The 26278-nt window shown below is 39.4% G+C and overlaps 2 protein-coding genes across 3 annotated transcripts in view; one reads left to right on the forward strand and one right to left on the reverse strand.

Moving 5' to 3' along the window:
• tep1 (telomerase-associated protein 1) overlaps positions 1–9951 on the reverse strand; it is a 44459-nt gene extending 34508 nt beyond the window's left edge. For both annotated transcript variants that reach the window (XM_078794780.1, XM_058072998.2), the window contains exons 1-15: positions 9798–9951; positions 8640–9087; positions 8367–8573; positions 8133–8282; positions 6840–7004; positions 6621–6755; positions 5277–5348; positions 5041–5162; positions 4771–4928; positions 3339–3448; positions 3154–3232; positions 2703–2886; positions 983–1259; positions 750–902; positions 180–251 (exon numbers count right to left, since the gene is read on the reverse strand). In XM_078794780.1, the coding sequence (XP_078650906.1) occupies positions 180–251; positions 750–902; positions 983–1259; positions 2703–2886; positions 3154–3232; positions 3339–3448; positions 4771–4928; positions 5041–5162; positions 5277–5348; positions 6621–6755; positions 6840–7004; positions 8133–8282; positions 8367–8573; positions 8640–9087; positions 9798–9859 (2394 nt within the window). In that variant the 5' untranslated portion in view covers positions 9860–9951. The remainder of the gene's footprint in view (positions 1–179; positions 252–749; positions 903–982; positions 1260–2702; positions 2887–3153; positions 3233–3338; positions 3449–4770; positions 4929–5040; positions 5163–5276; positions 5349–6620; positions 6756–6839; positions 7005–8132; positions 8283–8366; positions 8574–8639; positions 9088–9797) is intronic.
• Positions 9952–10264: 313 nt separating this feature from the next.
• LOC131129450 (uncharacterized) lies at positions 10265–19430 on the forward strand. Its single transcript, XM_058073050.2, has 5 exons — positions 10265–11048; positions 12122–12217; positions 12297–12402; positions 15304–15405; positions 17849–19430. Exons 1-4 carry the CDS (start codon positions 10520–10522, stop codon positions 15359–15361), a joined length of 789 nt encoding a protein of 262 aa, XP_057929033.2. The 5' UTR covers positions 10265–10519; the 3' UTR covers positions 15362–15405; positions 17849–19430.
• The last annotated feature ends 6848 nt before the right edge of the window (positions 19431–26278 follow it).

Below are 26278 nucleotides of genomic sequence, written 5' to 3' on the forward strand. Positions count from 1 at the left end.
TATATCGGCAATCCCACACGCGTATCAGCCGATACAAGGAAAAAAAATGCAAATATCGGCCCGATATATCAGCCGGCCGATGTATCGGTCGATCCTTAGTGGACACATCATTACACCATTATCATCTACAGTATCGTCTAATTTGACAGGAAATATTAGGGATTTTCCAAAGAACAAACCTTGTTTTTCTTGATGAACTTGGGGAAGTAATGAATGAATTCAAGGTTTTCGCTTGTCTCGTTTCTCAGCGTCTGTGTGAGGACAGCAAGTAAGTGACAGCTAGCACATTTCATTATTAAAAAAACAAAAACAAAAAAAACCTTAAACTGTATTATGGAAAGCAGGAAGTGAACAAATGTAACAGTTACTGATTGTAATTTTTTTTAATTTCATTAAATTTATGGGAATTGTTGTTGCTGCTGTTTTTGTCTCTCTCTCTCTCTCTCTCTCTCTCTATATATATATATATATATATATATAATAAATAAAAAATAATAATAAAAAAAACTTAAATTATATTAGGAAAGCAGGAAGTGAACAAATGTTACTGATTGTAAAAGTACCAGATGGAGGGGTAGGATTTAATAAGTTTTGCTTCTTCCTACTCCTTTTTGGACATGTGGAACTGTGAACTGATTATGGGATGCACTCAATTGTAATCTGATGCATGTTCAAATGAAATTAAACCATTACCATTTCTCTTGGAGATTAATGAGGTATCTATCCAGTGTCTCGGCTGAGCTTGCTACCTTGATTTGCTGCATCACATGGCTGACATTTTCCAACAGCACATCAGACGTGAGCCGGACCAGGGTGCAATAACTCCAATTCATTAAGATGATGTCCACGTCTTCGCAACTGCTGGCAATCATCAGAGCGAGCAAGACAGCCACCTCCATCATCTGAATCAAGCCAGGAAGAACCAGGAGACATCAGCAAAGGACCGGGGAGGAATGGAGGCAGGAAAATAAAAGTATCATACCGAAGGGCACAGCTTGTCCTCTTTAGGTTTTCTCTTCTTCTTTTTCCCTTCACCTTCCTCCTCGTCGTCCTGCTCATCGTCGTCTTCTTCGTCGGAGGCAGGCGGGAGGCAGAAGTCCACTTTTTGGTTCCAGGACCGTTTGGAACTCATGTTTGCGTTAATCAAGATGACTGTGCGTCCCGGCAGGGGGGGAATGTTGTAGCGGCACGAGGTCTGTATAGCCCCCTCCAGAGCTCCACGGTAACGGTCCAACAGAGCAACAGTGTACTTCCTTTGACTGCACACACAATTTTATATTACTGTAGACATGATCATATATTCATTTCTTATGCTTTACTTCCTGTGGTTAGACTAATTCAGTGCTCATGGAAGGCATGAACACTCAAAACTCAAAAAGTGCACAATGTTACCGATACAATACACAGTGGATCTTCTGGAACTTCAGTAAGCATCATTAAGCAGTTCCAAAAGGTTTGATTATAAGCAAAACCTCCTTTAATCAAACACATTTTTCCAATTACAAAAATGTATGTAAGTCTAATATATATAATAAACTAATATAGTTTTCATTCATTCATTCATTCATTCACTACCGCTTTTCCTCACGAGGGTCACAAGGGTGCTGGAGCCTATCCCAGCTGTCTTTGGGGCACACCCTGGACTGGTGGCCAGCCAATCACAGGGCACAAATAGACAAACAACCATTCACACTCACATTCATACCTATGGACAATTTGGAGTCGCTAATTAACCTAGCATGTTTTTGGAATGTGGGAGGAAACCGGAGTACATGGAGAACCCACGCATGCACGGGGAGAACATGCAAACTCCACACAGAAATGGCCGAGGATGGAATTGAACCCTGGTCCCCTAGCTGTGAGGTCTGCGCATTATAATATAGTTTTAAAATGATAATTTTACATGCCAAAAGCAATTTGAAATGCTGCTAAAGTTAACGGAAGAAGCCCTTAAAGGCATTCATTTATGTGACACGTGATTACATTGCCAGCATTTTGATAAATGTGAAAAACACTATTAAATAAAAAAAATAAAAATAAAATAACAAAACACAAAGGTGGTGCCCTTGTTGATCTTGCTGCCACATCGCCGTGTTTGCCAAACATCTTCCATAAAAGGTAAAACCTTTCATTCAATTCATTCATATGTATTTCAAAACTGTTTTCTGCATGTAAAACTATAAAACTACCTTTAGTTTTTTTTGCACAGCATAACTGTGCTAGTTAGCAAAAACTACTGATGGCGTAGTTCAACTTCCTGTTTCCATGCATTAGCAAACAAGTATGTTTGTGCTAAAAATACATTATAAACAGTTGTCCTCACGCAGTGTATAATATTAACAACACAACAAGACGCGCACCATATTGATTGCTAATAACAGTTGTTCCACACAATGAGGCGCCAACAATACTACCAGCTTGTAAATGATATTACAGTGGATCTAAAAAATTCTATTTTTGTTCAATTATAGGCCGTTTTTTTCCCGCTGAAGACATCTCATTCAAGTCAGTAATAAATGGCACTAATCACTTCTAGTGTTCAAAGCTATGACGCAACCTTAAAGCGCTCAGTTAAATTTTTGTTGTTATTTCAGCCCAGAAAAAGCATTCCTCTGCATTCACACGCTATTTCCTCGGGATTGTCGTCTTCAATCTTGTAGTTGATGTGAAAAACTCATGAAAAATACTAAATGTTGTCATACTTTGCCTTGAGGAGTTGAGCCTTCTTCATGCGGTACAGCCGGCAGACAAACGGCACTCCGAGCGCCACCCTCAACCGTTTCCTGCCGGCCGACTCCCAGTCTAGTTGGCGGAAGCGTGGGCTCTTGGGGAGCTTCTTGACGATCTCCTTCAGGATCTCGATGTTGGAGGAATTTTTCGGCAACGCTGTAAGACCACATACTGTGGGTTTAGCATCTCACCTAGAGAAGTGATTTTATTTATTTATTTATTTATTTATTTAGTTTTTATTTAAGAGCTATTTACATTCCAATTACAATGCTATTTATGTTATTCATTATTAGAGAAATATTATTACATTGATGAAAAAAAATGCTGTCAAAATAATGTTGAAAATAATATTAATTGTCGGCAATAATTTGTGGAACAATTATCATCCAGCAAAATTTGTTATCGTAACAAGCCTAATCTCACCCATACGGCGAAGCTCCATGATGACTTTGTAGGCAGACAGGAACCTGAAGGGAAACTGTCGGCTCTGAAGGACTGCTTTCTGTTCGCACAGCAAAAACAAACAACCAAACATCTTTTTATATCGACTACATTTTATCAGAAGGATGAACATGTGAGCTCAAATGTCAAAAAAATGAATATCTGACCTTATCGTTGAGCCTGCCCAGGACCTTCCGGTGATGTGTCTCACTTATGCCTTGACTGATCATGTTCCTAAGGTTCCTCAGCATGGCCATGAAGGGAAGAGACTTAGCATCTGTACAGAAGACAGGCACTTATATTATACTTTAATGCGGCAAAAAGGGAGACTTTAGAATAACAGTCCTCTGAATTGTAATAGGATCCTTCATCAAGACAAAGACAGAAGTGAGAGAAGAAATGGTCACACAAAATAGATGGTTTGATGATAATAGATTGAAAGTAAAACCAAAATCATGCTGTTTGGTAACAGCAGAAAGGACACGTACCAGCAAATACAAATAGACGGTGTAGACATTGAAAGGGTGAACAAAAATACATTTCTGGGGATCACAATAGATGAAAATATGAGCTTGAAACCTCATATTACAAATATACAACATAAGGTGGCCAGAAATATTTCAGTATTGAACAAAGCAAAATTTGTTCTCAATCAGAAATCATTCCACACTCTTTATTGCTCTCTGGTTCTACCATATCTTACTTATTGTGTGGAAATATGGGCTAATAACTATAAAAGCAATCTTCACTGGCTAAATGTACTGCAAAAAAGGTCAGTAAGGATAATTCATAATGCCGCCTACAGAGAACATACTAACTCCTTATTTCTAAAATCACAAATACTTCAACTTGCTGATATAGTTCATCTTCAAACAGCTAAAATAATGCATAAGGCTAAAAATAACCAATTAGCTAAAAATGTCATCCAATACTTCTCTACAAGAGAGGAGAAATATGATCTCAGGGAAGAAGTACATTTGAAACACTTCTATGCTATGACTACGTTATGCTCGCCATAGCATTTCAGTATGTGGAATCAAACTATGGAATGGATTGAGTAAGGACCTCAAACAATGCACAACGATGAGCCAATTCAAGAAACAATACAAGCAGTTGATGTTTGCTAAATACAAGGATGAAGAGTCTTGAACCAGTCATGATGTGCTATATATATCACTATATTGACACTTACTATGGTACCCATTATGGCATTGGATGCTCATATAAAAAACAAACAAACTATATTAGGAAAGCAGGAAGTGAACAAATGTAACAGTGATTGTAAAAGTACCAGATGGAGGGGTAGGATTTAATAAGCTTTGCTTCTTCCTACTCCTTTTGGACATATGGAACTGTGAACTGATTATGGGATGCACTCAATTGTAATCTGATGCATGTTCAAATGAAATAAAACCATTACCATTACCATTTAACCGATAGAAATGTGTTTTTCCATGTGAACGTTGAATTCCCACTGAACATTCTAAAGCTCAACAACAAATGTAATCCAAATTATTTTGGCAAATGTTGAAGTAATGTTAGTATCAAACAACAACATTCAAAGTGATTTATTAAAAGGGACGTTAAAAAAAAGCATACCAATGAGTTTCTCCCACGTGGCGGCCTTGTTGCCTTCCAGACTGAGCAGGCGTTCCCATGTCTCCGCCTCTTTGAGCTTCATCCTTTGGCCTGCTCTCTCATGCTCCCAAACCCCTGTCAGCCCGCTGCGGTTAAATGTCTTGAGGTCGGATGGATACCTGTGAAAAAGACCCCGCCCCCACACGTGTGAAGTCACTTGAACACTGTACCTGGTTTGCACTACGGCATTTCTGTGGGCATCATGAGATGGTGAGTGCTTGAGTGTCGTACTTCCGTCCCAGCACGGCCATAACGTGCTCAGCTGGCTCTTTGATGTGAAGCAACTTGATCATCTTCTTCATGTTGAACTCACTTTGCTTCTTGTCCACCACCTTCTTCTCCTCCAGCAGCAGCTGCACACGTGCACAAGGGTCACATATTTACATTGTGTCTCCAAGCAGCACGGCCCCTTCAAGTCCTCCTAAACTTTGATAGAATCTGCTTATGAAATGAATCGTTTCACTCACATATTTTTGGAGAGCAACTGCATCGGACCTGAGCAGGTTGGCCCACGTTTTCATGTCCTCCTCGGTTGGTTTCTGCAGAAGATCATTTATAAAATAAAGAAATTAATCATTGTTGATGATCAAGGTTTAATTCATAATTCGTTTAATAACAGGTGGGCGCTAAAAATATCAGAGGCAATTGATTCAAATATTTAATGGCAATTAATGGCATTTTTTTGTCCTGAGTCAACTTGAATTAATCACATATAGAAATATGTTTATCTGCAATAAGTCAAGGAAATCTCTGTGATTAATCATGTTGTCAATAGTTAACTTGGAATTAATCACATATAGAAAAAAGTTGTGTGAGTGGTTGGCATGTTGGCCAAAACAGTCAGGAAATCGGGAAGACCTGTGTTCGATTCTCCACTTGGGCATGTCTTTATCGACTATTTTAGTCGCTAACTCCTAATTAGCGACTAACCAGTCCAGGGTGTACCCCGCCTCGAAAATGAATGAAATCACAACAAAACAACCAAAATCATTCATTCATTTTCTACCGCTTATCCTCACGAGGGTCGTGGGTGTGCTGGAGTCTATCCCAGCTGTCTTCGGGCGAGAGGCGGGGTACACCCTAGAATGGTCGCCAGCCAATCACAGGGCACATATAGACAAGTGAGGATAAATGGTGAAAAATGAATGAATGAATGAAAATCAGATCGCTATAATGTACGTATGTTTCACTTAGATGTTGAAAATCTTTCCATAGCTAATGTGATGCTAAAGCTAGCACAGCTAATGCTTATTTACAGCTAGACTTCAGCCACGGTCGACAGCCCGTAAATAGCAGCTCACAACTAAAATTTTAGAATTGGGACACTCTTATGCCAAGGTACCACTGTATATGACAATAAAAACAATACCTGGTAGGAGATGTAACTCGTGATAACTGAAACACAGCGGGGCGGCATGGTGGTCTAGTGGTTAGCGCGCAGCTAGGAGACCAGGGTTCAATTCCACCCTCGGCCATCTCTGTGTGGAGTTTGCATGTTCTCCCCGTGCATGCGTGGGTTTTCTCCGGGTACTCCGGTTTTTCCCACATTCCAAAAACATGCTAGGTTAATTGGCCACTCCAAATTGTCCATAGGTATGAATGTGAGTGTGAATGGTTGTTTGTCTATATGTGCCCTGTGATTGGCTGGCCACCAGTCCAGGGTGTACCCCGCCTCTTGCCCAAAGACAGCTGTGATAGGTTCCAGCACCCCCGTAACCCTCGTGAGAAAAAGTGGTAGAAAATGAATGAATGAAAGAAGGAGCACACACAATAACGGTCATAAAAAGGTAAAGAAAGTACAGTTTGTGTACCTTTACGCATTTGTTACGGTTGTGCTTGCAGCGATGTTTGCGAGTGTTATACTTGGCCAGCTGATACTCGCTGAACTGCTTGAACTTGTCAGCCATGGCCTTCTTCAGACACATAGGCAGGGAGCGGCTGAAGCACTGCAAACATGGAGTCAAGAGGTCAGCCGGAACAGAAGGGGGTGCTGGCAATGATGGGTTGCAACCGGCACGGAGGTGATTTACCATGCTGTAGATCCGCACCACCTCCAGCCAATCAGACGGCAACTGGATGGCGGCACAGAAGTAGCGGCGGACGTGACACTTGGTGGCGGGATGATTGGCAGCCAGAGCCAGCAGAAAGTTGGCGGTGATGCGGATGTTCAACTCTTGTCTTGTGTACAGCGCCACCTACAGGGACGAAGCACACAATAATACACTTTCAAAAACATATCCAACATCTGGTAAATAAAGACGCTACTACAAGAGTTATGTTTTTAAACTTTAGCAAGAATTTGCAGTGCAATGTGTAAACCGAAGTATGCGTATCAATACGCCAAGAAAAGAAGTTCCGGTAGTGTGCTAAATCATCAAAATACTGTTACATGTTATCATCATTGTACGTGTTCATGCATGATCACAGCATGTACATCAAACCATGCAACATTGTTAGAGGGCTTCATAATCGAAATAGGTGTATCCCAATGCTTTGTTAGCTAGCTCACATTAACTCAGTTTCTTGTGTTATAATGCACAGAAAAGGGTAATGGTTTAATTTCATTTGAACATGCATCAGATTACAATTGAGTGCATCCCATAATCAGTTCACAGTTCCACATGTCCAAAAGGAGTAGGAAGAAGCAAAGCTTATTAAATCCTACCCCTCCATCTGGTACTTTTACAATCAGTAACATTTGTTCACTTCCTGCTTTCCTAATATAATTTAAGTTTTTTTTATTTATTTATTTATCTATATATATATATATATATTTTTTTTTTTTGTGTGTGTCCCGTCCAGCCATTGGGGCAAATAGTATTGTTGATCTAAATGCCCTTACATGCTAAACAGATTTTCTCTGTGTCAGGAAATATGTAAGCTACAACTTCCCTGTACGATGAAATTTTATTTGCTGTTATTTGATGTTTTTGTTATGCGAATTTGGAGCGGCCGGACTGGAGCAAGAGGAAACACAAACAAGAATAGGAAGGATAGAAACTTGGGTGGGGGGGCAGTAGAGAGAGAGACAAAAACAGCAGTAAAAACAATTCCCATAAATTTAATTAAATAAAAAAATAAAGATATATTTTTTGATTTTTTATTATGTTTTCTCCGGGTACACTCCGGGTAAAAATACAGCGCGAATCCAGTCTATATCAATGATGTGTTTTGTTTAAAATGAATATATGTAATTAAAGTATTGGCTGCATGGTGGACAAGTGGCTAGGCTTTCATTGGAGTATTTATTTAAAACAAAAATTCTGTCAAAAATGTAATGGCTTCACTGACTTGAAAATGTGTTTTGTGTGTTTTTTCTCTACCTTGAGAACAAACTGGGGGTCAAACACAGATATATCCTTGACCAGGTTTGTGATTCTGGTCCACACGCTGTTCTCTGAGTCCCAGTCCTTCTGACCCGGGGGGGCACACTTATTGACCAGGGAGCAACACACGACATTCAGCAGGAGATACTGAGAGACAGAATACGAAAGACACTTCAAAAACAGGCGATGGTGATCATTTGAAGATGGCCACGTTTGATATTTCTGCTTTACCTTTTTATTTTTCATCTCCTCTTCAATCTGTTGCTTCCCTCGAGACACCCCGGGAAATTCCTCGTGTCTGATGACCACAGGTTGCTCTTCCTGGTTCTCTTGACGGTCAAGTTCTGGGACTTGCACCTCCATGGCTGAAGATGCACTCTCCTCATCTACCTGCTCATCTTCTTCAGGCAACATTTGATCATCTTCATCTGAATAATGCTGAAGCCAAACACTCAGTTATAAAAAGGAACATAAAAGAGAGAAGTCAAAAGAATGTTCATTTACCACACTTGTTTCTTCAAAAGAGGACAGATGATCGTCAGATGTTTTATCCCCGCCATCATCATCTCTCCTCTGTTTTCCTTCTCCCAGAGAGACCAAAGAAGGCAGCTGGGAAAAGCTAGTGAGGAGAGCACTGTGGGCCACGGAGGTGGAAAGCACAGAGTTAGTCGGCATCAGATTGGGTGAGTTGAGAAGCTTGTTTTGAGTGCTGATGAGGGGCGAGGAGAGTGAGGATGACAGGAGGAGGTTGGAGGTAGTGGATGTCAGGCTGGAAGGATTCAAGGACATGCACGAAGATGTCTGCGGCGCGAAACTCAAGAGAGAGGGCGTCTGTGCGAGGAGCTTGTTCTCCAGATTCGGTGGAACATAGTTGGAGGACAAACTTGTCCCGCTTGTGGCCCACTGGAGCTCCTTGGAGGCCATGTTTGTTTGCAAATCCAGCTCCTTCATTCTAGAATAGACATAATCAATCAACACAACATGGCAGACACCACAATTGGAAGAGATTAACTGCTGCTGTTTGTACTACAATAGAGAAGGGTGTGTCCATAAAGTGGGGACAAAGTCTGCACAGTGTATGAAAGCTCAGGTTGAACACACTTGATCTTCACGCTCAAACATCTACGCTCGTGAAAGCAGCATCTTAGTGATATCATTTAGTAGTAATAGAAAAAAAAACATAGCAGAATAGTGGAAAAAACACAGCGGCGTTGATCACATTTAGATTATTTATTGGGCTTTTCAAGGATCTGGCATCTGTGATTCGTGACAAATTATTTTAAAAGAAACAATCAACTTAACTTTATTTAAACTACATGTTCCCTCTTCTAAGCAGCTTTGGAAAAACAACATTGAAATGTTTTTGACAACATCCAGGAAACAAGCAACTGGACCCAACCCTGAAAGCTGCAGCACACAGCCTGAAGACATCTTCCAGGCCGTTTTAGACAATGTATTAAGGTTTAAATAAAACTTTATTAAGTATTTTTTTTATTTAAGACCATCTCTTGATACTTAAACTGGTTTAAAGGTTAAATAAACAACTCAACAGAAGACGAGTAGCTGTCAGGTCTGACCTGCCAATAAACAACAGCACTTCCTAATGTTGTGTATAAGGTGTGGCGAGCAGCTAGTTTTGATTTAGATTTAGTAAAAACTCACCGACAGACACTGGAATATAAACCTGCTGACGTGTGCTGTCTGGTGCGTTGCTGCAATGCCATCTGATTTAGAAGCTTGCTTAAGCTAATACAAACTTCTCCACTTTTCCGGTAAATGACCTCCTCCTTCTTCTTCTTCTTCGGTTTTATGGCGACTGTAAATGTCCTCACTGGCCCAGCTGTTTATGGCAAGGGCGCTAATTGGCTGACGCGACTTGCAGATTAACGTAAACGTGTGCTGATTGGTTGACAAAATGCCCCACATTTACCGTAATGGTGAGTGTTTAGGCGCATACTCGTTTTCAAATCACGTAAAACTCTAAATTACAATAATAAAACCTTGATGTGTTGTTCGTGAAATAAAATAATTGTTTCAAACATACGTGCATGTTAGTGAGCATGTTTGATGTCTAGAATTTCAAACATTTCAAACATGTAAGAGTTACCGTAACCAGACAGCCTAAGCAGGAAACGAGCGCGCTCTATTTCCGCTGCAGCAACGAGAAGGAGTACGTCATAAAAGAAAGGAAAATGTGGACGGAAAGGACAAACTAAGGCCAGGACAACAAACATCCATCTCGCACCTCCACGAAATCGGTCGCCAGGTAGCCTATTGCCGTTGTCCTCTCCGGTCGAGTCCTCCTCGGCTGAAGGGTCGAGTCTAGGTCGTCGTTGCGGTGTGTTTCCGTTTGCTTGCTCGGCCCCATTAGCCTGCTCTTAGCGATGGGCACCAGGGCAAGTCGCCTCCAGGAGGACCCGGTCCCGTCCGCCCTCGGCAAAGACGCAACCAAACGAGATTCGTATCGGCGGCCCCGCTGCGCAAGGCCCACCAGCCTCATGGTGGACTTCTCGGGCAGCTTCGAGGACACCGAAGTGAACCGGAGCCGCTCGGAGGAGGGAAGCGACTCCGATCTGGGCCAGCATGGCGCTAGCGCGGACGGCAGCCCGGCAGACCACCACAGCATCCCGGCTAGCATGAGCCAGGTGTCCCCGGCGGATGATGACAACAACAGCGAGGGCAAGCCCGAAGAGGACGGCAGCACAAACACGGAGGCTGCCGTCAACGCGGAGCACCAGCCCGGGGAGGAAACAGGCCGCACACCGCACCGCACTTTCTCTGAACGGCTGCCCGGAAATCGACACGCCGGGGGCCGCAGCGTCAGCGCCAGGTCGGCCCGAGTCCGGGGCACCCACCAGCGGCCGGTGTCCGAGGCTTGGATCGGCATGTACCGTGTCAACAACCGCCATGGAAGTAAGTCGGGTTGATCATTCTAAACGATCTGATCGCTTTATTTAAAAATGTACACGAAATATACATACGTGTGTTTGTATGTATATGTGTATGTATATATACACACATTTAAATGAAACATGTTTTGCCTGAAATAGCAAATCAATTTGAATGTAACTTCACCAAAATGACAAAATGAACTCAAAAGATTTTCAATCCACAAATACTTATCATCATGAATTAAGATATTAAGATATGCCTTTATTCGTCCCTCAGTGGGGAAATTTGTATTGCACAGCAGCAAGAGTACAGAGTTGGTTAAGCAGTACAAAATACACAATATAGAAAAATAAACAATATAAACAACCCAAGTATTAACAAAAATCAACAGTTTTTCCCAGAGTTATATACAATACAGTATGTAGGTAATATGAAACGAGATGAGATATATGACCACAGAGTTAATATGAGGCATTATGGAAATACTTCACATAGAACTTAGTATATAGCATTTAGAGCCCTTAATATTGCACATGGAATGGGGTCTGGAGTAACTATACTGACTATAAAAAAAGCAAGTATTACACAGATGTACATAGTGGTGTGAATTAATAATTATCATGATGTAACTTTTGATATATACAATCAACTGTTGATCACATTATGTCCACCCTCAACTGAGCGAGGGTGGAAGTGAAATGGATTTGAGGAACTTGCATTCCTGTGCAGATAATCTCTTTTCTCGTGCTTCATGATTACTGGGGTCATCAGGGCTTGTATTGTTTAGAATTGTAGCTTAAAGATATGCAAAGACCCTCCATTCATGACAGTTGTCATTGCCTGCAAGTTGAAACAGAGAGCGGACGCAAACGTGTGACTGGGCAGGCTCAAACATGCCGTGTTGTGTGGTTGGGTTGGGGATTCCCAGGCTAGCCCTCCAGTCAACATGGTGGTGGGGAAACGGGCCAGAACTTGGTGAGAATGTAGGCCGTGGAGCTTGTCGCCATCTGCGTCGTTCACGGATGGTTGCGCACCAAAACGCTGAACTCTAAAAAAAAAAAAAATGCTCACTCTGGTGTGTTGTCTCCATGCAGATATCCGCTGTCCTTTCTGCTCCAAGCCCTTCCCGGGAGGTCGGATTGAGGATCACCTGTTGAGCTGCCTCACATCCCCACCGCTTCCTTACAACAGTGAGTGTCGGCGCTCGTAAAATCCCATCTCATCGATACGGTCAAATCCAACGGAATCATTCATGTGTGCTCATTGTAGCGGATGTGCTGAGCAAAGACAGCGGCGAGTGTTCCATCTGTCTGGAGGATTTGGTGCAGGGCGAGACCATCGCTAGGTTGGCGTGCCTCTGCGTCTATCATAAGAGGTAAGAAAGTTGACTTGGCTTGCCGAACAACTTCAATAACACAACCGAAAAAGGATACTTTGTTAGGTACACAATCTAATAAAAGCCAATATATTGAAACTAAACATCAGGGCTGTGACTATTTTCTCTCTGTCGATTAATCATGTTTAATCATCAAACTTGTGCCATGGAGGGACGGGTCACTGCAGGTTTTCTTTTCCAGCTCGTCACGAGAGCAGGTGATTTGAATGATCAACACTTCCTGTATTTTGAGGGAAGGAGCTAATCAATTAAAATCACCTTCTGGTGAACCCCGTTGGAGAGCAAAACTCTAGCGTCTGAACTTTTAACTTTCTAATTGGCAGCCCAATTGAAATGATCCGGGACTTTGAATTTGGTATATTAATTAAATCATAATGAGAGCTTTTCATTGTATTTAATTTTTAAAATTGTAGTTACTTCAAGAATAATCTCTGATTTGCAAGAAGCACTGTGGTGTCTATTTGTCTATTTAAAAAAAAAGTAACCTATAACTAAATACTGTAGTAAATTACTTCAAAAAAAAACTTGTCCAACTTCTTAAAATATTTAAGTTATTCCAAGATTTTTAATTGATTTTTTTCATTGTATTTAATTTTTTAAATTTGTATTTAATTCGAGAATAATCTGATTTGCAAGAAGCGCTGTGGTGTTTATTTGTCTATTAAAAAAAATGTAACCTAAAAATAAATACTGTAGTAAATTACTTTTAAAAAAATTGTCTAACTTGAAATATTTCAGTTATTTTTAATGGATTTTTCTTTTCATTGTATTTAATTTTTAAAATTGTAGTTAATTCAAGAATAATCTCTGATTTGCAAGAAGCACTGTGGTGTTTATGTCTATTAAAAAAAAGTAACCTAAAAATACTGTAGTAAATTACTTAAAAAAAACTTGTCTAACTTCTTAAAATATTTAAGTTATTCCAAGATTTTTAATTGATTTTTTTCATTGTATTTAATTTTTTAAATTTGTATTTAATTCGAGAATAATCTCTGATTTGCAAGAAGCACTGTGGTGTCTATTTGTCTATTAAAAAAATGTAACTTAAAAATAAATACTGTATTAAATTACTTAAAAAAACTTGTCTAGCGTTTTAAAATATTTCAGTTATTCCAAGATTTTTAATGGTTGTTTTTTTCATTTTATTTAATTTTTAAAATTGTAGTTAATTCAAGAATAATCTCTGATTTGCAAGAAGCACTGTGGTGTTTATGTCTATTAAAAAAAAAGTAACCTAAAAATACTGTAGTAAATTACTTAAAAAAAACTTGTCTAACTTCTTAAAATATTTAAGTTATTCCAAGATTTTTAATTGATTTTTTTCATTGTATTTATTTTTTTAAATTTGTATTTAATTCGAGAATAATCTCTGATTTGCAAGAAGCACTGTTGTGTTTATTTGTCTATTAAAAAAAATTTAACCTAAAAATAAATACTGTAGTAAATTACTTTTAAAAAATTGTCTAACTTCTTGAAATATTTCAGTTATTTTTATTGGATTTTTCTTTTCATTGTATTTAATTTTTAAAATTGTAGTTAATTCAAGAATAATCTCTGATTTGCAAGAAGCACTTTTGTGTTTATTTGTCTATTAAAAAAATGTAACCTAAAAATAAATACTGTAGTAAATTACTTTTAAAAAATTGTCTAACTTCTTAAAATATTTAAGTTATTCCAAGATTTAAAATTGATTTTTTTCATTGTATTTAATTTTTTAAATTTGTATTTAATTCGAGAATAATCTCTGATTTGCAAGAAGCACTGTGGTGTCTATTTGTCTATTAAAAAATGTAACTTAAAAATAAATACTGTATTAAATTACTTAAAAAAAAACTTGTCTAACGTCTTAAAATATTTCAGTTATTCCAAGATTTTTAATGGTTGTTTTTTTCATTGTATTTAATTTTTAAAATTGTAGTTAATTCAAGAATAATCTCTGATTTGCAAGAAGCACTGTGGTGTCTATTTGTCTATTTAAAAAAATGTAACCTAAAAATAAATACTGTAGTAAATTACTTAAAAAAAAACAAAAAACTTGTCTAACTTCTTAAAATATTTCGGTTATTCCAAGATTTTTAATTGATTTTTCTTTTCATTGTATTTAATTTTAAAAAATTGTATTTAATTCGAGAACATTCTCTGATTTGTAAGAAGCACTGTGGTGTCTATTTGTCTATTCAAAAAAAATGTAACCTAAAAATAAAAAAAAACTTGTCTAACTTCTTAAAATATTTAAGTTATTCCAAGATTTTTTATTGATTTTTTTTCATTGCATTTATTTTTTTTATTTGTATTTAATTTGAGAATAATTTCTGCACTGTGGTGTCTGTTGTCTATTCAAGTTTAAGTCCCCATACCTTGAACATTTTGAACATAAAAGACTAGAGCTAACCCACAGCAGTCATCTTGGCAGCATAACTGTGCCACTATCTTATCACTGTGCTATTGTGTCCACAACAGCACTCTTTGTAGCCTAGCAAATGAGCTAATCACACGTCTAGAATCAAGTCAATGGCACAGTGCTTTAGACTTGCAGTCTGCTGGACTGCAAAGGGTTACTTTGCAGTTTGAGTGTGTGATCTCAGAACAGGAAATGTTCCACCGATTAGACAATCCACATGTGGAGATCGGCAATGATTACATCACATGACCCTGACATCAGCTGCCAGACGTGATGTTTCCACAGATGTCATCACTTGTCCAGTTCCGAACTTTAACAAAGAACATGTAGCAGATGTGGTCGGCCCATGTGGACCCACCCAAAAGGGCGGGGATGCTGAGATTTGGAACAATGCCCCTGACGTGTGAACATGAACGTTCTCGAACGTCACCCTAATGGTAAAGACTAACCTACACACCCTGCGCTCTGTCCGCATGCAGCTGCATTGACGCCTGGGCCAAAGTGAAGCCCTGCTGCCCCGAGCATCCATCGGACTGACTCCCAGGTCACATGACTTCCCCACATGACCACAAAAGACTCAGGTAGGACCGATGATGCCTTTGCTGAAAACTGGGATTCAACATCAAACAAAAATGTTACTATTTATTATTTACTAATATTTTCCTGTTCCTGAAATGGTCATCCTAATAATCCATCCATCCATTTTTTATGCCGCTTATCCTCACAAGGGTTGCAGGGTATGCTGGAGCCTATCCCAGCTGTCTTCGGGCGAGAGGCGGGGTACACCCTGGACTGGTCGCCAACCAATCACAGGGCACATATAGGCAAACAACCATTCACACTCACATTTCATCCTAATAATGATAAATACACTCTCAGCTCTTTTCAGGACATTCAAAGACACCTAGCGCTTTTAGTTACTATAGTCGTCCCTCACTATGTTGCATTTTTTTTTCAGAAATTAATAAATGGTCACCGTTTTAGTTAAAACATTGAAATACAAGGGCATAGAGTATTGTGGTCACTAGGTGGCAGTATTGACACAAAACATTAAGATATTACCTTACATTACATTACCTTAACACTGCATGAAGTCATTAAGTCAGCCATGGCAGGTCTGAAATATACTCCACTTCTGTGTGGAAGTGGTAAGCTTCTTAAGTTTGAGGCTAACTGGCTAGTTCGCTACATAGCGGGCGTCTCGGGCTGCAGCTTAAGAGTTGCGCAATGTGATTATAGGCTAAAGGTGACGATGTCGTGTCGACATGCTTCTAATAATGTTAAAAACATTTAGAAAGTCATAAAATGAAATTTTCTATGATTTAACTATGAAAACATTAACTTTGAATCCGATATCATGGAAATTCATTTATCGTGGTCGGGTCTAGAACCGACCGAGTGGTTAGCATCTTGAGATTGGGTTTGATTCTCTGCGTGGAGTTTGCATGTTCTCCCCGTGCATGCGTGGGTTTTCTCCGGGTACTCCGGTTTCCTCCCACATTCCAAAAACATGCTAGGTTAATTAGCGGCTCCAAATTGTCCATAGGTATGAATGTGAGTGTGAATGGTTGTTTGTCTATATGTGCCCTGTGATTGGCTGGCCACCAGTCCAGGGTGTACCCCGCCTCTTGCGGGGATAGGTACAGCCTATCCACAACCCTAGTGAGGGTAAGCGGCATAGAAAATGGATGGATGGTTCTAGAACCAATTAACCAGTATAAACGAAGGACGACTAATTGGTTAGGCCTTTGCTGTCCCTGGCCAAAGTCACAAGTAAATGTTCAAACGATGACAAGTTTTGATTTTGGTTATGTTGGTTGGGCTCACACTGAATCCGTCACGGCCGCAGGAAGCATTCCGCAAGAATTGACATCCCAGTTGTAGTCTCACACTAGCTAATTTTAGCTTTTCCTGTTTAAATTTATCCCGGGTGCGTTCTTTCAGCGCATGCTCAGATATGACGTAACACGCAGATCCAGACGTTCTTCAGTCTTAAAAATGGAGGCCAGCAATCGGTACTGGACTGCTACGGAAAGTTTGTTTTTGATCCTAACTAAATTCCAAGACTGGACGAACGGAAAACTGGCAATACGGAGTTATTCCAACAAGTGAAAGAAAAACTCAGGGAAGTCGGTATCACGTGATGTTGATGTTTACGTTTTACTGGGCATGCCCTATTGACTATTCTGTTTGATTATAGCGGCGCATGTAGACAAGAGATTGGAATATTCCTTTCCATGTACAGTAAACCTCGGATATATCGGACTCGGATATATCGGAAATTTGCTCACAACGGACAGATAAAAAAAGAACCAATTTTTCTGTAATGCATTTCCAATAAAAATTCATTGCATATATCGGATTTTTTATAACGGATTTCGCCTATTTCGGACAAAATCTCCAGTCCCGTTCCAATGCATTTCCATTAAATTTTCCTCGCATATATCGGATGGCCGCATCGTGGCGCACCGATTCGCCGAATCGTGACAGGCCGCTATACGACGTCATTTGCAGCGTTTGCAGCGTTGCCTGCACGTCCAGGTACATTGGAAACATAGTCAAGGAAGTGCCTTTTTATAACGGATAAAATCCGATTTACGCATATACCGGATATAAATCCGATATATGCGTAAAACGGACATTTTCCGGTATACGCATATAACCGATTTCGCTTATATCGGACAAAACCAGTGGGAACAATTGAATCCGATATATCCGAGGTTTACTGTATACCATTGTTTTCGGGAAGGTCATTCGGAAAAAGAAAAACTCCTCATGTAAACGTGGCTAGTGAGAGTTCAGGGTGAATCGTCCAATCCAGATTGGGTGGACTTTAATGAGTTCCACTGAACAAGCCAATCACGACTCTCTATCTTTTTGTTCATATTTATTACTGCTGTTCGTCCGCCTGATATATTTACCAACTCCCAGTTTTTCCAGCAATTAGCCACACCCACTCCTGCATGATCTGACACACCTCCTACCATGTGTTGCTTATGTCATGTTTGTCTGTTGTTGTCACAGGAGACCACATCCTCTCTCTCTCCCTCTCAGATATATATACATACATACATACATACATAAATATGTCAGCGAACCAATAAAGACGACAACAAGACCCTCAAAGGAAGCTTCCGGGTGGCTTGGACCTGGTCCGGATCATTTCAAGACAAACACAAATGGCTGCTTTTGGTTTTTTTTTTGTTTTTTTCTCACCCCTATGTGTTGGTCTCTCCCTGGGATCACATGGAACCTTTAGAGGAGAAACGTTGTCTCAGCTGTGAGTCAGAGTTTCATGGAGTATTTTAGGGGGAAAATGAACACTTTATCCCACGTCACACACACGGGAATTCTTTTCCCCGTAAGCCAGCTAGAGGGCGGCGGTCCGGAGTGATGTGTAGGTAAGGGGGCGGGGGGGGGTCGTCGTTACTGGGTGTTTATTGTTAACATTTCAGCACATTTTCCCGGAGGGGGCACTTTGCGGGCGCGTGGAGATGATAGTGCTGCTAGCTTGTAAGCTCCATTAGCGCTGGTGTTTGCACCCATTTGAGCACTTTTTGTCCTTTTTGAGGCTTTTTTTTTCTTTCCTGTTCGCTTGCTTCGGGTCTGGGTTTGGGATGGCTGTGACGACGACAACGACGATGATGATGATGAGTGTCTACTGTGAATTAGGTCAGTTAAAAAACAAAACAAAAGCGTCCTGTTACACGTGGCATCGGTACGCAGCACGCCGCTTCACGCTCCTATTCTGCTTTGAATGTGCTTCAGGTCACATGACCCCGACATCCACCCCGATACCTTTTTTGTTCTTTTGAGGTTCCAGCTGGAATCTTTGGCTCTGCTTCCGGTTCCATCAATGTCAGATCAGCCTTAAAGGGATGGCAAGGGCGTGTTTTTTTTTTTTTTTTTTTTAAGGTATTCTGTCATAAAGGCTTTCCTTTGCCTTCTCTGTGTGTGTGCCCAGTGAAGGTTTTTGGAGTGTTTTTTGGGGGTTCGGGGGTCCGGGACCGAGCTAGCGACCAGGGGTCGACCCTGTGCATGTTTCAATTTGTTCTGGAGGCGGAAGAAAATGCCAAAACGTCTGAGTGCAGAGGCTCATTTAGATGTTACATTTGTTGTGGTGATAATTTAATGATGTTGTGTACTCTTGGTGGGAGGAGGGTTTGTTTGTGTGTGTGTGTGTTTTTGATAAAAGTGGGCGGGGTTGTCAATTTTCAAAGGTAAAAGACAATCTCTAAGCCCACTCATTTCACCCCCCCCCCCAAGACGTGTGGTGCAATACCTCAGATTTTTACCAATGCTAACGAAAGTCAAAGCTCTTTGTGTGTCAACTCTTCACTCCAACCAAGGATGACATTTTGTATAGACAACCCCCCCCCTCTCTCCCCCACACCCCTGCATCCCAACATATGGATAATCTGCCTTTGACTCTGCTCTAAAAAAAAAAAACCACACACATGGAGTTTTATTTATTGAATTGTAAATATGTAATGCAGTAAAAGAAAAATGGCTCATCTTTGTCTGTTCAATATACTGTTTCTAAGCTCCGATCTTTTGTATGTCTCAAATTGTTTTTATATGTATTTTTTACAATAAATATGTGTGAAGCGATTGCTTTGTGTCTTAAATGCTGCTTATATTTAAATGTGCACGCCACAAACAACTTCGACTTACCTAAAAGTCTAACGAGAACATACTAACTGCTTATTTCTAAAATCACAAATACTTCAACTTGCTGATATACTAGTTCATCTTCAAACAGCTAAAATAATGCATAAGGCTAAAAATAAGCAATTAGCTAAAAATGTCATCCAATACTTCTCTACAAGAGAGGAGAAATATGATCTCAGGGAAGAAGTACATTTGAAACACTTCTATGCTAGGACTACGTTATGCTAGCCATAGCATTTCAGTATGTGGAATCAAACTATGGAATGGATTGAGTAAGGACCTCAAACAATGCACAACGATGAGCCAATTCAAGAAACAATACAAGCAGTTGATGTTTGCTAAATACAAGGATGAAGAGTCTTGAACCAGTCATGATGTGCTATATATATCACTATATTGACACTTACTATGGTACCCATTATGTCATTGGATGCTCATATCACCTCATACTTCGGTACGAGGTACATTATTAAAAAAAAAAAACAAAAAAAAATTAAACTGTATTATGGAAAGCAGGAAGTGAACAAATGTAACAGTTAGTGATTGTAAAAGTACCAGATGGAGGGGTAGGATTTAATAAGCTTTGCTTCTTCCTACTCCTTTTGGACATGTGGAACTGTGAACTGATTATGTGATGCACTCAATTGTAATCTGATGCATGTTCAAATGAAATAAAACCATAACCATAAATGAAATACAGATAACCTCAAGTTTTAGCATTATTAGGCAAACTGTTGATGTCTTATGAACAGTTAACAGGCTAAGTCCCGCCTGTGACCCTGCAAAGATGTTTTGCTTGGTGACACACGTTTTTCAATCACTCTTGCTGAAATTTGACTCACATGCTCTTATTGGTCCCCTAAAGGTGTACCAAATTTTAGTACATTGGCTAAACCCCCTAAAGTCTGTATTTTTGCTAAATACGAGGATAATGAGTCTTGAACCAGTCATGATGTGCTATACATATCACTATATTGACACTTACTATGGTACCCATTATGGCATTGGATGCTCATATCACCTCCTACTTTGGTACGTGACAAAAAAAACTTAAACTATATTTGGAAAGCAGGAAGTGAACAAATGTAACAGTTGGTGATTGTAAAAGTACCAGATGGAGGGGTAGGATTTAATAAGCTTTGCTTCTTCCTACTCCTTTTGGACATGTGGAACTGTGAACTGATTATGGGATGCACTCAATTGTAATCTGATGCATGTTCAAATGAAATAAAACCATTACCATTTCCAATGTTGGTAGTATTGTGGTCGTGAAAGACGGTACCAAAGCATTCTGTGGGGAAAAAAAGAGGTAAAAAGGGTTAAAACCTTGAAATGCACCAACAAATATGTACCTTCTCATGGCAAAGGTCATCTTCCTACCACCATCAGATTAGCATGCATCACTGTGGTGGCGTTTGAATTATTTATCAGCAGTGCTGATGGTGACTTCCTCTCGGTGTGGATGCAAGGTAGAGCAGAGCGTATTCTTCCTCCCTCGGCATCGGCAGCAACAGTATCCCAGTATGGGGGCGGGGGGATTTGGGAAGAATTCCTGTTGTTTAGTAGCTACAGAGACCCCCTGCATGTATAGATGATTCTTCCCTTCAAGCAATGTTGCTTTTTATCTATAAAATACCCAAACCCTTATCTCCTGGGGTGTCTACCCCCCAAACCATAACAGTCTGAGTCATATGTACATAACATGAGGACCACCTGTAAAACACGTGAAGGTGTGCATGCACTAGGTTTTATTAGTTTGAATATTTTTGTGTGTACGCGGATTTGTGGTTTTTACCGTCTCAATTCCACACACAGCACATTTTGACTTTTGGAATGAATTCCTTGCTTTTATAAACAATTTTAAAAAATAGCGTACATGCATGACTAGCACACAAATCCCAGAGCTGAGTAAAAATTACTTTTTTAGTTGATCTTGAACCCTCTTTCTGAGTTTAAAAGTTTTTAATTTGATGTAGAGTATATGTAACATTGAAACTGAGTTAATTTAAATATGAACGCATTTTTGGTGTTAGGAATAACACTTAACATGTATTTATTCAGCCCTTTTTTTAATTTTAATTTTAATTTTTTTATGTTATTTATTGAAGCCTGTTGATGAGAAAGTCGAAATCATGAAATAAAGTCAAAATCGTGAGATAAAAGTTAAAATTATGAAATGAGTAAGTTGAAATTTTGAGCGAGAAAGTCAAAATTATGTGATAAGAAGTCATAAATTATGAGCTCAAAGGTCATAATTATGAGATAAAAGTCAAAATGATGAGATACAAACTGCGCATGTCCCACAGGTTCCGCCAAAATGGCCGTCCACAGCATTCTAGCCACGTTGAGAGGTTGACAGTGGCTTGTGAATCCAGTGAGTGTGAGTTTGAGTCCAGGACTATTCAAAAGTTGCAATTCCAGTATGGGAAGCTAAAATGCAACAAAATGTTATTCTGGACTTTCATCCAAAAAAATGAGAGAGAACATCGACAGTAGGAGACCAAGGCCAAATAATGCTTGATAAGGTTTATACATTAGTTGACTTTGATGAAAGTTGATACATTTTCTTGTGACAGCTGGTTGTAATGGTAATGGTAATAGTAATGGTTTAATTTCATTTGAACATGCATCAGATTACAATTGAATGCATCCCATAATCAGTTCACAGTTCCACATGTCCAAAAGGAGTAGGAAGAAGCAAAGCTTATTAAATCCTACCCCTCCATCTGGTACTTTTACAATCACTAACTGTTACATTTGTTCACTTCCTGCTTTCCGTAATACAATTTAAGTTTTTTTTTATTTTTAAATTTAGTTAAAATAAATTACTCGCAAAAAATGCGACTTATACTCCAGTGCGACTTATGTATGTTTTTTTCTACCTAATTGTGTGCCTTATACTCCAGGGCAACCTGTAATCCAGAAAATTTGGTAAATTGAGTAAGGTCTGTTTCTTCAATTTCTTTCACAACAAAGGCCCAAATCTCATTTAGCCTTTAACTGAAGCAACCAAACTAGCTTATATGAGTATGAAATGCATATCACCCTACAGTTTCATCCTGACTTTGCATTGTTGTGTCTGTATGTTGTGCAGTGCTTGTGGACATGACCTTTGACATTGGCATGCTATTATTGTCAAAGCGGTCCCAGGAAGTTGCCAATCATCCTTTATTTTTATGAATTAGGTTTGACAGTGACATCTAGTGGGTGCTCGTGGTATTGCAGGAAACCCTGTGCACATGAATTTATGTTGAAAACTTGAGTTTACATGTAAGGCACGGATGCAGGGGGCGCTAATGAGCATCCACTATGGTAGGTTCAGGCACAAGTTCATCCTTATAGAGCTTAATCTGCGTCATATACGCCATCACAGGCTTTTGTTAGATAGATAGATAGATAGATAGATGGATAGATGGATAGATAGATAGATAGATAGATAGATAGATAGATGGATAGATGGATAGATGGATAGATGGATAGATGGATAGATGGATAGATGGATAGATGGATAGATGGATAGATGGATAGATGGATAGATGGATAGATAGATAGATAGATAGATAGATAGATAGATAGATAGGCTTCCTTTATTATCATTGCACAATAACACAGCAGTGAAATTGCCAACAAAATATCGTTGCCTGGCTCCCGTATAATAATAAATAATAATTCATCCTTGTTGCGTGCATTTTGATTAACATCACAGCCACAATTTTCATTCGACCAAAATGCACGTCTCTTAGAAATGCATCATTAGCGGCCTTTTTTGTTTTTTATGGTAATGGTAATGGTTTAATTTTGATATGAACATGCATCAGATTACAATTGAGTGCATCACATAATCAGTTCACAGGAGTAGGAAGAAGCGAATGTATGTAAACTTACGTAAGTGTATTTACTATTGTACTTTTGTGTCTGTGTCATTTTTGGAGTAAAGGCCGACAAAGCACATCGTAATGATGAATGCCATGGATACAACAAGATGAAAAACGCTTTCAGGGTGCTGCCTTTGCTATATGACTTTAATTTGCCTGAGGATCAATACAGGCTAAAGGTCTGATTTGAAGACCAAAACTGTTCAACTTGTACATCAATGACATCTCCTAAGTCACTAAAGACTTAAAGCTGGTATTATTTGCGGATGATACCACTGCTTTTTGTTCCGGAGGGAGCACAGAAGAAATCCTTAGAAAGGTGAGAGAAGAAATGGTCACACTAAAAAGATGGTTTGATGATAATAGATTGTCCTTGAACCTAAGTAAAACTAAAATCATGCTGTTTGGTAACAGCAAAAAGGACACGTACCAGCAAATACAAATAGACGGTGTGGACATTAAAAGGGTGAAGGAAAATACATTTCTGGGGATCACAATAGATGAAAATATGAGCTGGAAACCTCATATTACAAATATACAACATAAGGTGGCCAGAAATATTTCAATATTGAACAAAGCAAAATTTGTTCTCAATCAGAAATCACTCCACACTCTTTATTGCTCTCTGGTTCTACCATATCTTACTTATTGTGTGGAAATATGGGCTAATAACTATAAAAGCAATCTTCACTCACTAAATGTACTGCAAAAAAGGTCAGTAAGGATAATTCATAATGCCGCCTACAGAGAACATACTAACTCCTTATTTCTAAAATCACAAATACTTCAACTTGCTGATATAGTTCATCTTCAAACAGCTATAAAATAATACACAAGTCATATGGTCATATCACCTCGTACTTCGTGACAAAAAATAAATAATAATAACAAAATAATAATAATAAAAGAGTAATAAAAAATAATAATACAAAAATACAAAATTAAAATATAATAATAATAATAATACAAAATAATAATAATAATACAAAAATACAAAATAAGATAAAAAATAAACATAAAAAACGTAAACTATATTAGGAAAGCAGGAAGTGAACAAATGTAACAGTTAGTGATTGTAAAAGTACCAGATGGAGGGGTAGGATTTAATAAGCTTTGCTTCTTCCTACTCCTTTTGGACATGTGAAACTGTGAACTGATTATGGGATGCACTCAATTGTAATCTGATGCATGTTCAAATGAAATTAAACCATTACCATTACCATTACCATGACCATTGTCCCTCCTGTGCCCATTCATGTTTCTTCTGCACGGCCAAGAAGAAATCCGCTTTGCTTCTGCTCTGATGCGTTCTAGAGTGGTAATTCCACCACTACACTATGTGTACTTCTTTTGCCTGACCCCCTACTTGAAATGTTTGACCTTTTGTATGAAACATTAGCTATACTGTCATCTGGATTTACATCATCAACCCTGAGCACACGGTGAACCGATCCCTTATTCAAACAGGTTTTGACATCAGACATAAAGCAGTCTTCAACCAACCAGCTTTAAGCACCCCTACTAAATAAATGTAGATGTACATGGAATTACAAAAAAACTAATACGCAACATTAAACACATATTATAACAACAGTTTAAAAAGCAGTCCCGCAAAGACTAGACTTATTTGGCATACCCTACTGGTACCCCAATTGTGGCAAAGTAATTAAAGTTGTAAAGCGCAGATCCAGACCCAGAGATGGTTGGTTCACTTTCCTCTGACTTTCATTCTATGTTGTAGCATATTTCCACAGCATTTCAGTCCAGCTTCAGCTTTCGAACAGCACATACGCACAGCGATGGGCAACATGTGTGAGGTTATGTCTGACATTGCTAGCTCCATTGTTAAAAAATGAAACATCTTTACTGTTTTATTTAAAACGCTATTAAAACGATATTCCTCATGTCGGGGGTCGGGGTCCTTGTGGTGCAAGGGAGGGAGGCCATGCGGGAGTCATGCAACAGCCATTATGATTTTACAACTTTTGTAGGCTGATGAAGCAGTCTGCCCCCCCCCCCCGCCCTCCATCCGAGGTATCCAAACACCTCCACCGACCTTTGACAAAAGCTCTCCGCAACAAAGCGTTCATGAGAGTGTGCCACATTGAAGCGCACCTCCTCTGCGTTCTGTGGGTTTGTGAAAGGGGGTGAGGAGCCAGCGCTTTAGGGGGTAGGCACTGTCACATTCTCTAAAATGGTCTTTATGTACTTACCCAGGAGCTAGCACCGTGCAGCGCCTGTCCATCAGGGTGAATGAGTCATGTGTTGACCCGTGCCACTGTGCCACCGTGTCGTTTTATCAAGGCCATGAACGAGGTACAAATAATTTGTACATTCTGTGAATGCACTTTTTTTGAGTTCACTGAGCAAATTCGGTGGCACGGCGATCGAGTGGTTAGCGCACAAACCTCACAGCTAGGAGACCAGGGTTTAATTCCACCCTCGGCCATCTCTGTGTGGAGTTTGCATGTTCTCCCCGTGGGTTTTCTCCGGGTACTCCAGTTTCCTCCCACATTGCAAAAACATGCTAGGTTAATTGGCGACATTGGGCAATTATGGGCATGCACTGCAATGCAGGCTTTGCAGTGCATGCCCATAATTATGTGTTCCAATAATTAGTCCTAAAGGTATTTGAATCAATAAAACAATGAGAGTCCCCAAATTTATGCACGCCTACATTTGTTTACATAATTATTGCACACTTTCTGTGTAAACGTTCTGTAAACTTCATTTCACTTCTGATCGATCACTGTGTTGGTCTGCTATATGATATATTTAACTTAAATGGATGATCCCAATAACCAGTCATTTATAAAGGAAAATCTTGAACCCGATCAAAAGTGCCCATACTATTATATGTACTATTTATTTATGGGTGTGTGATTGTCCGTTCATTAGTCGTTGTGTC

The sequence above is a fragment of the Doryrhamphus excisus genome, linkage group LG11, assembly GCF_037039965.1.
Source record: "Doryrhamphus excisus strain RoL-2023G ecotype Guam linkage group LG11, RoL_Dexc_Guam_v1.1, whole genome shotgun sequence".
Classification (NCBI taxonomy): Eukaryota; Metazoa; Chordata; class Actinopteri; order Syngnathiformes; family Syngnathidae; genus Doryrhamphus; species Doryrhamphus excisus.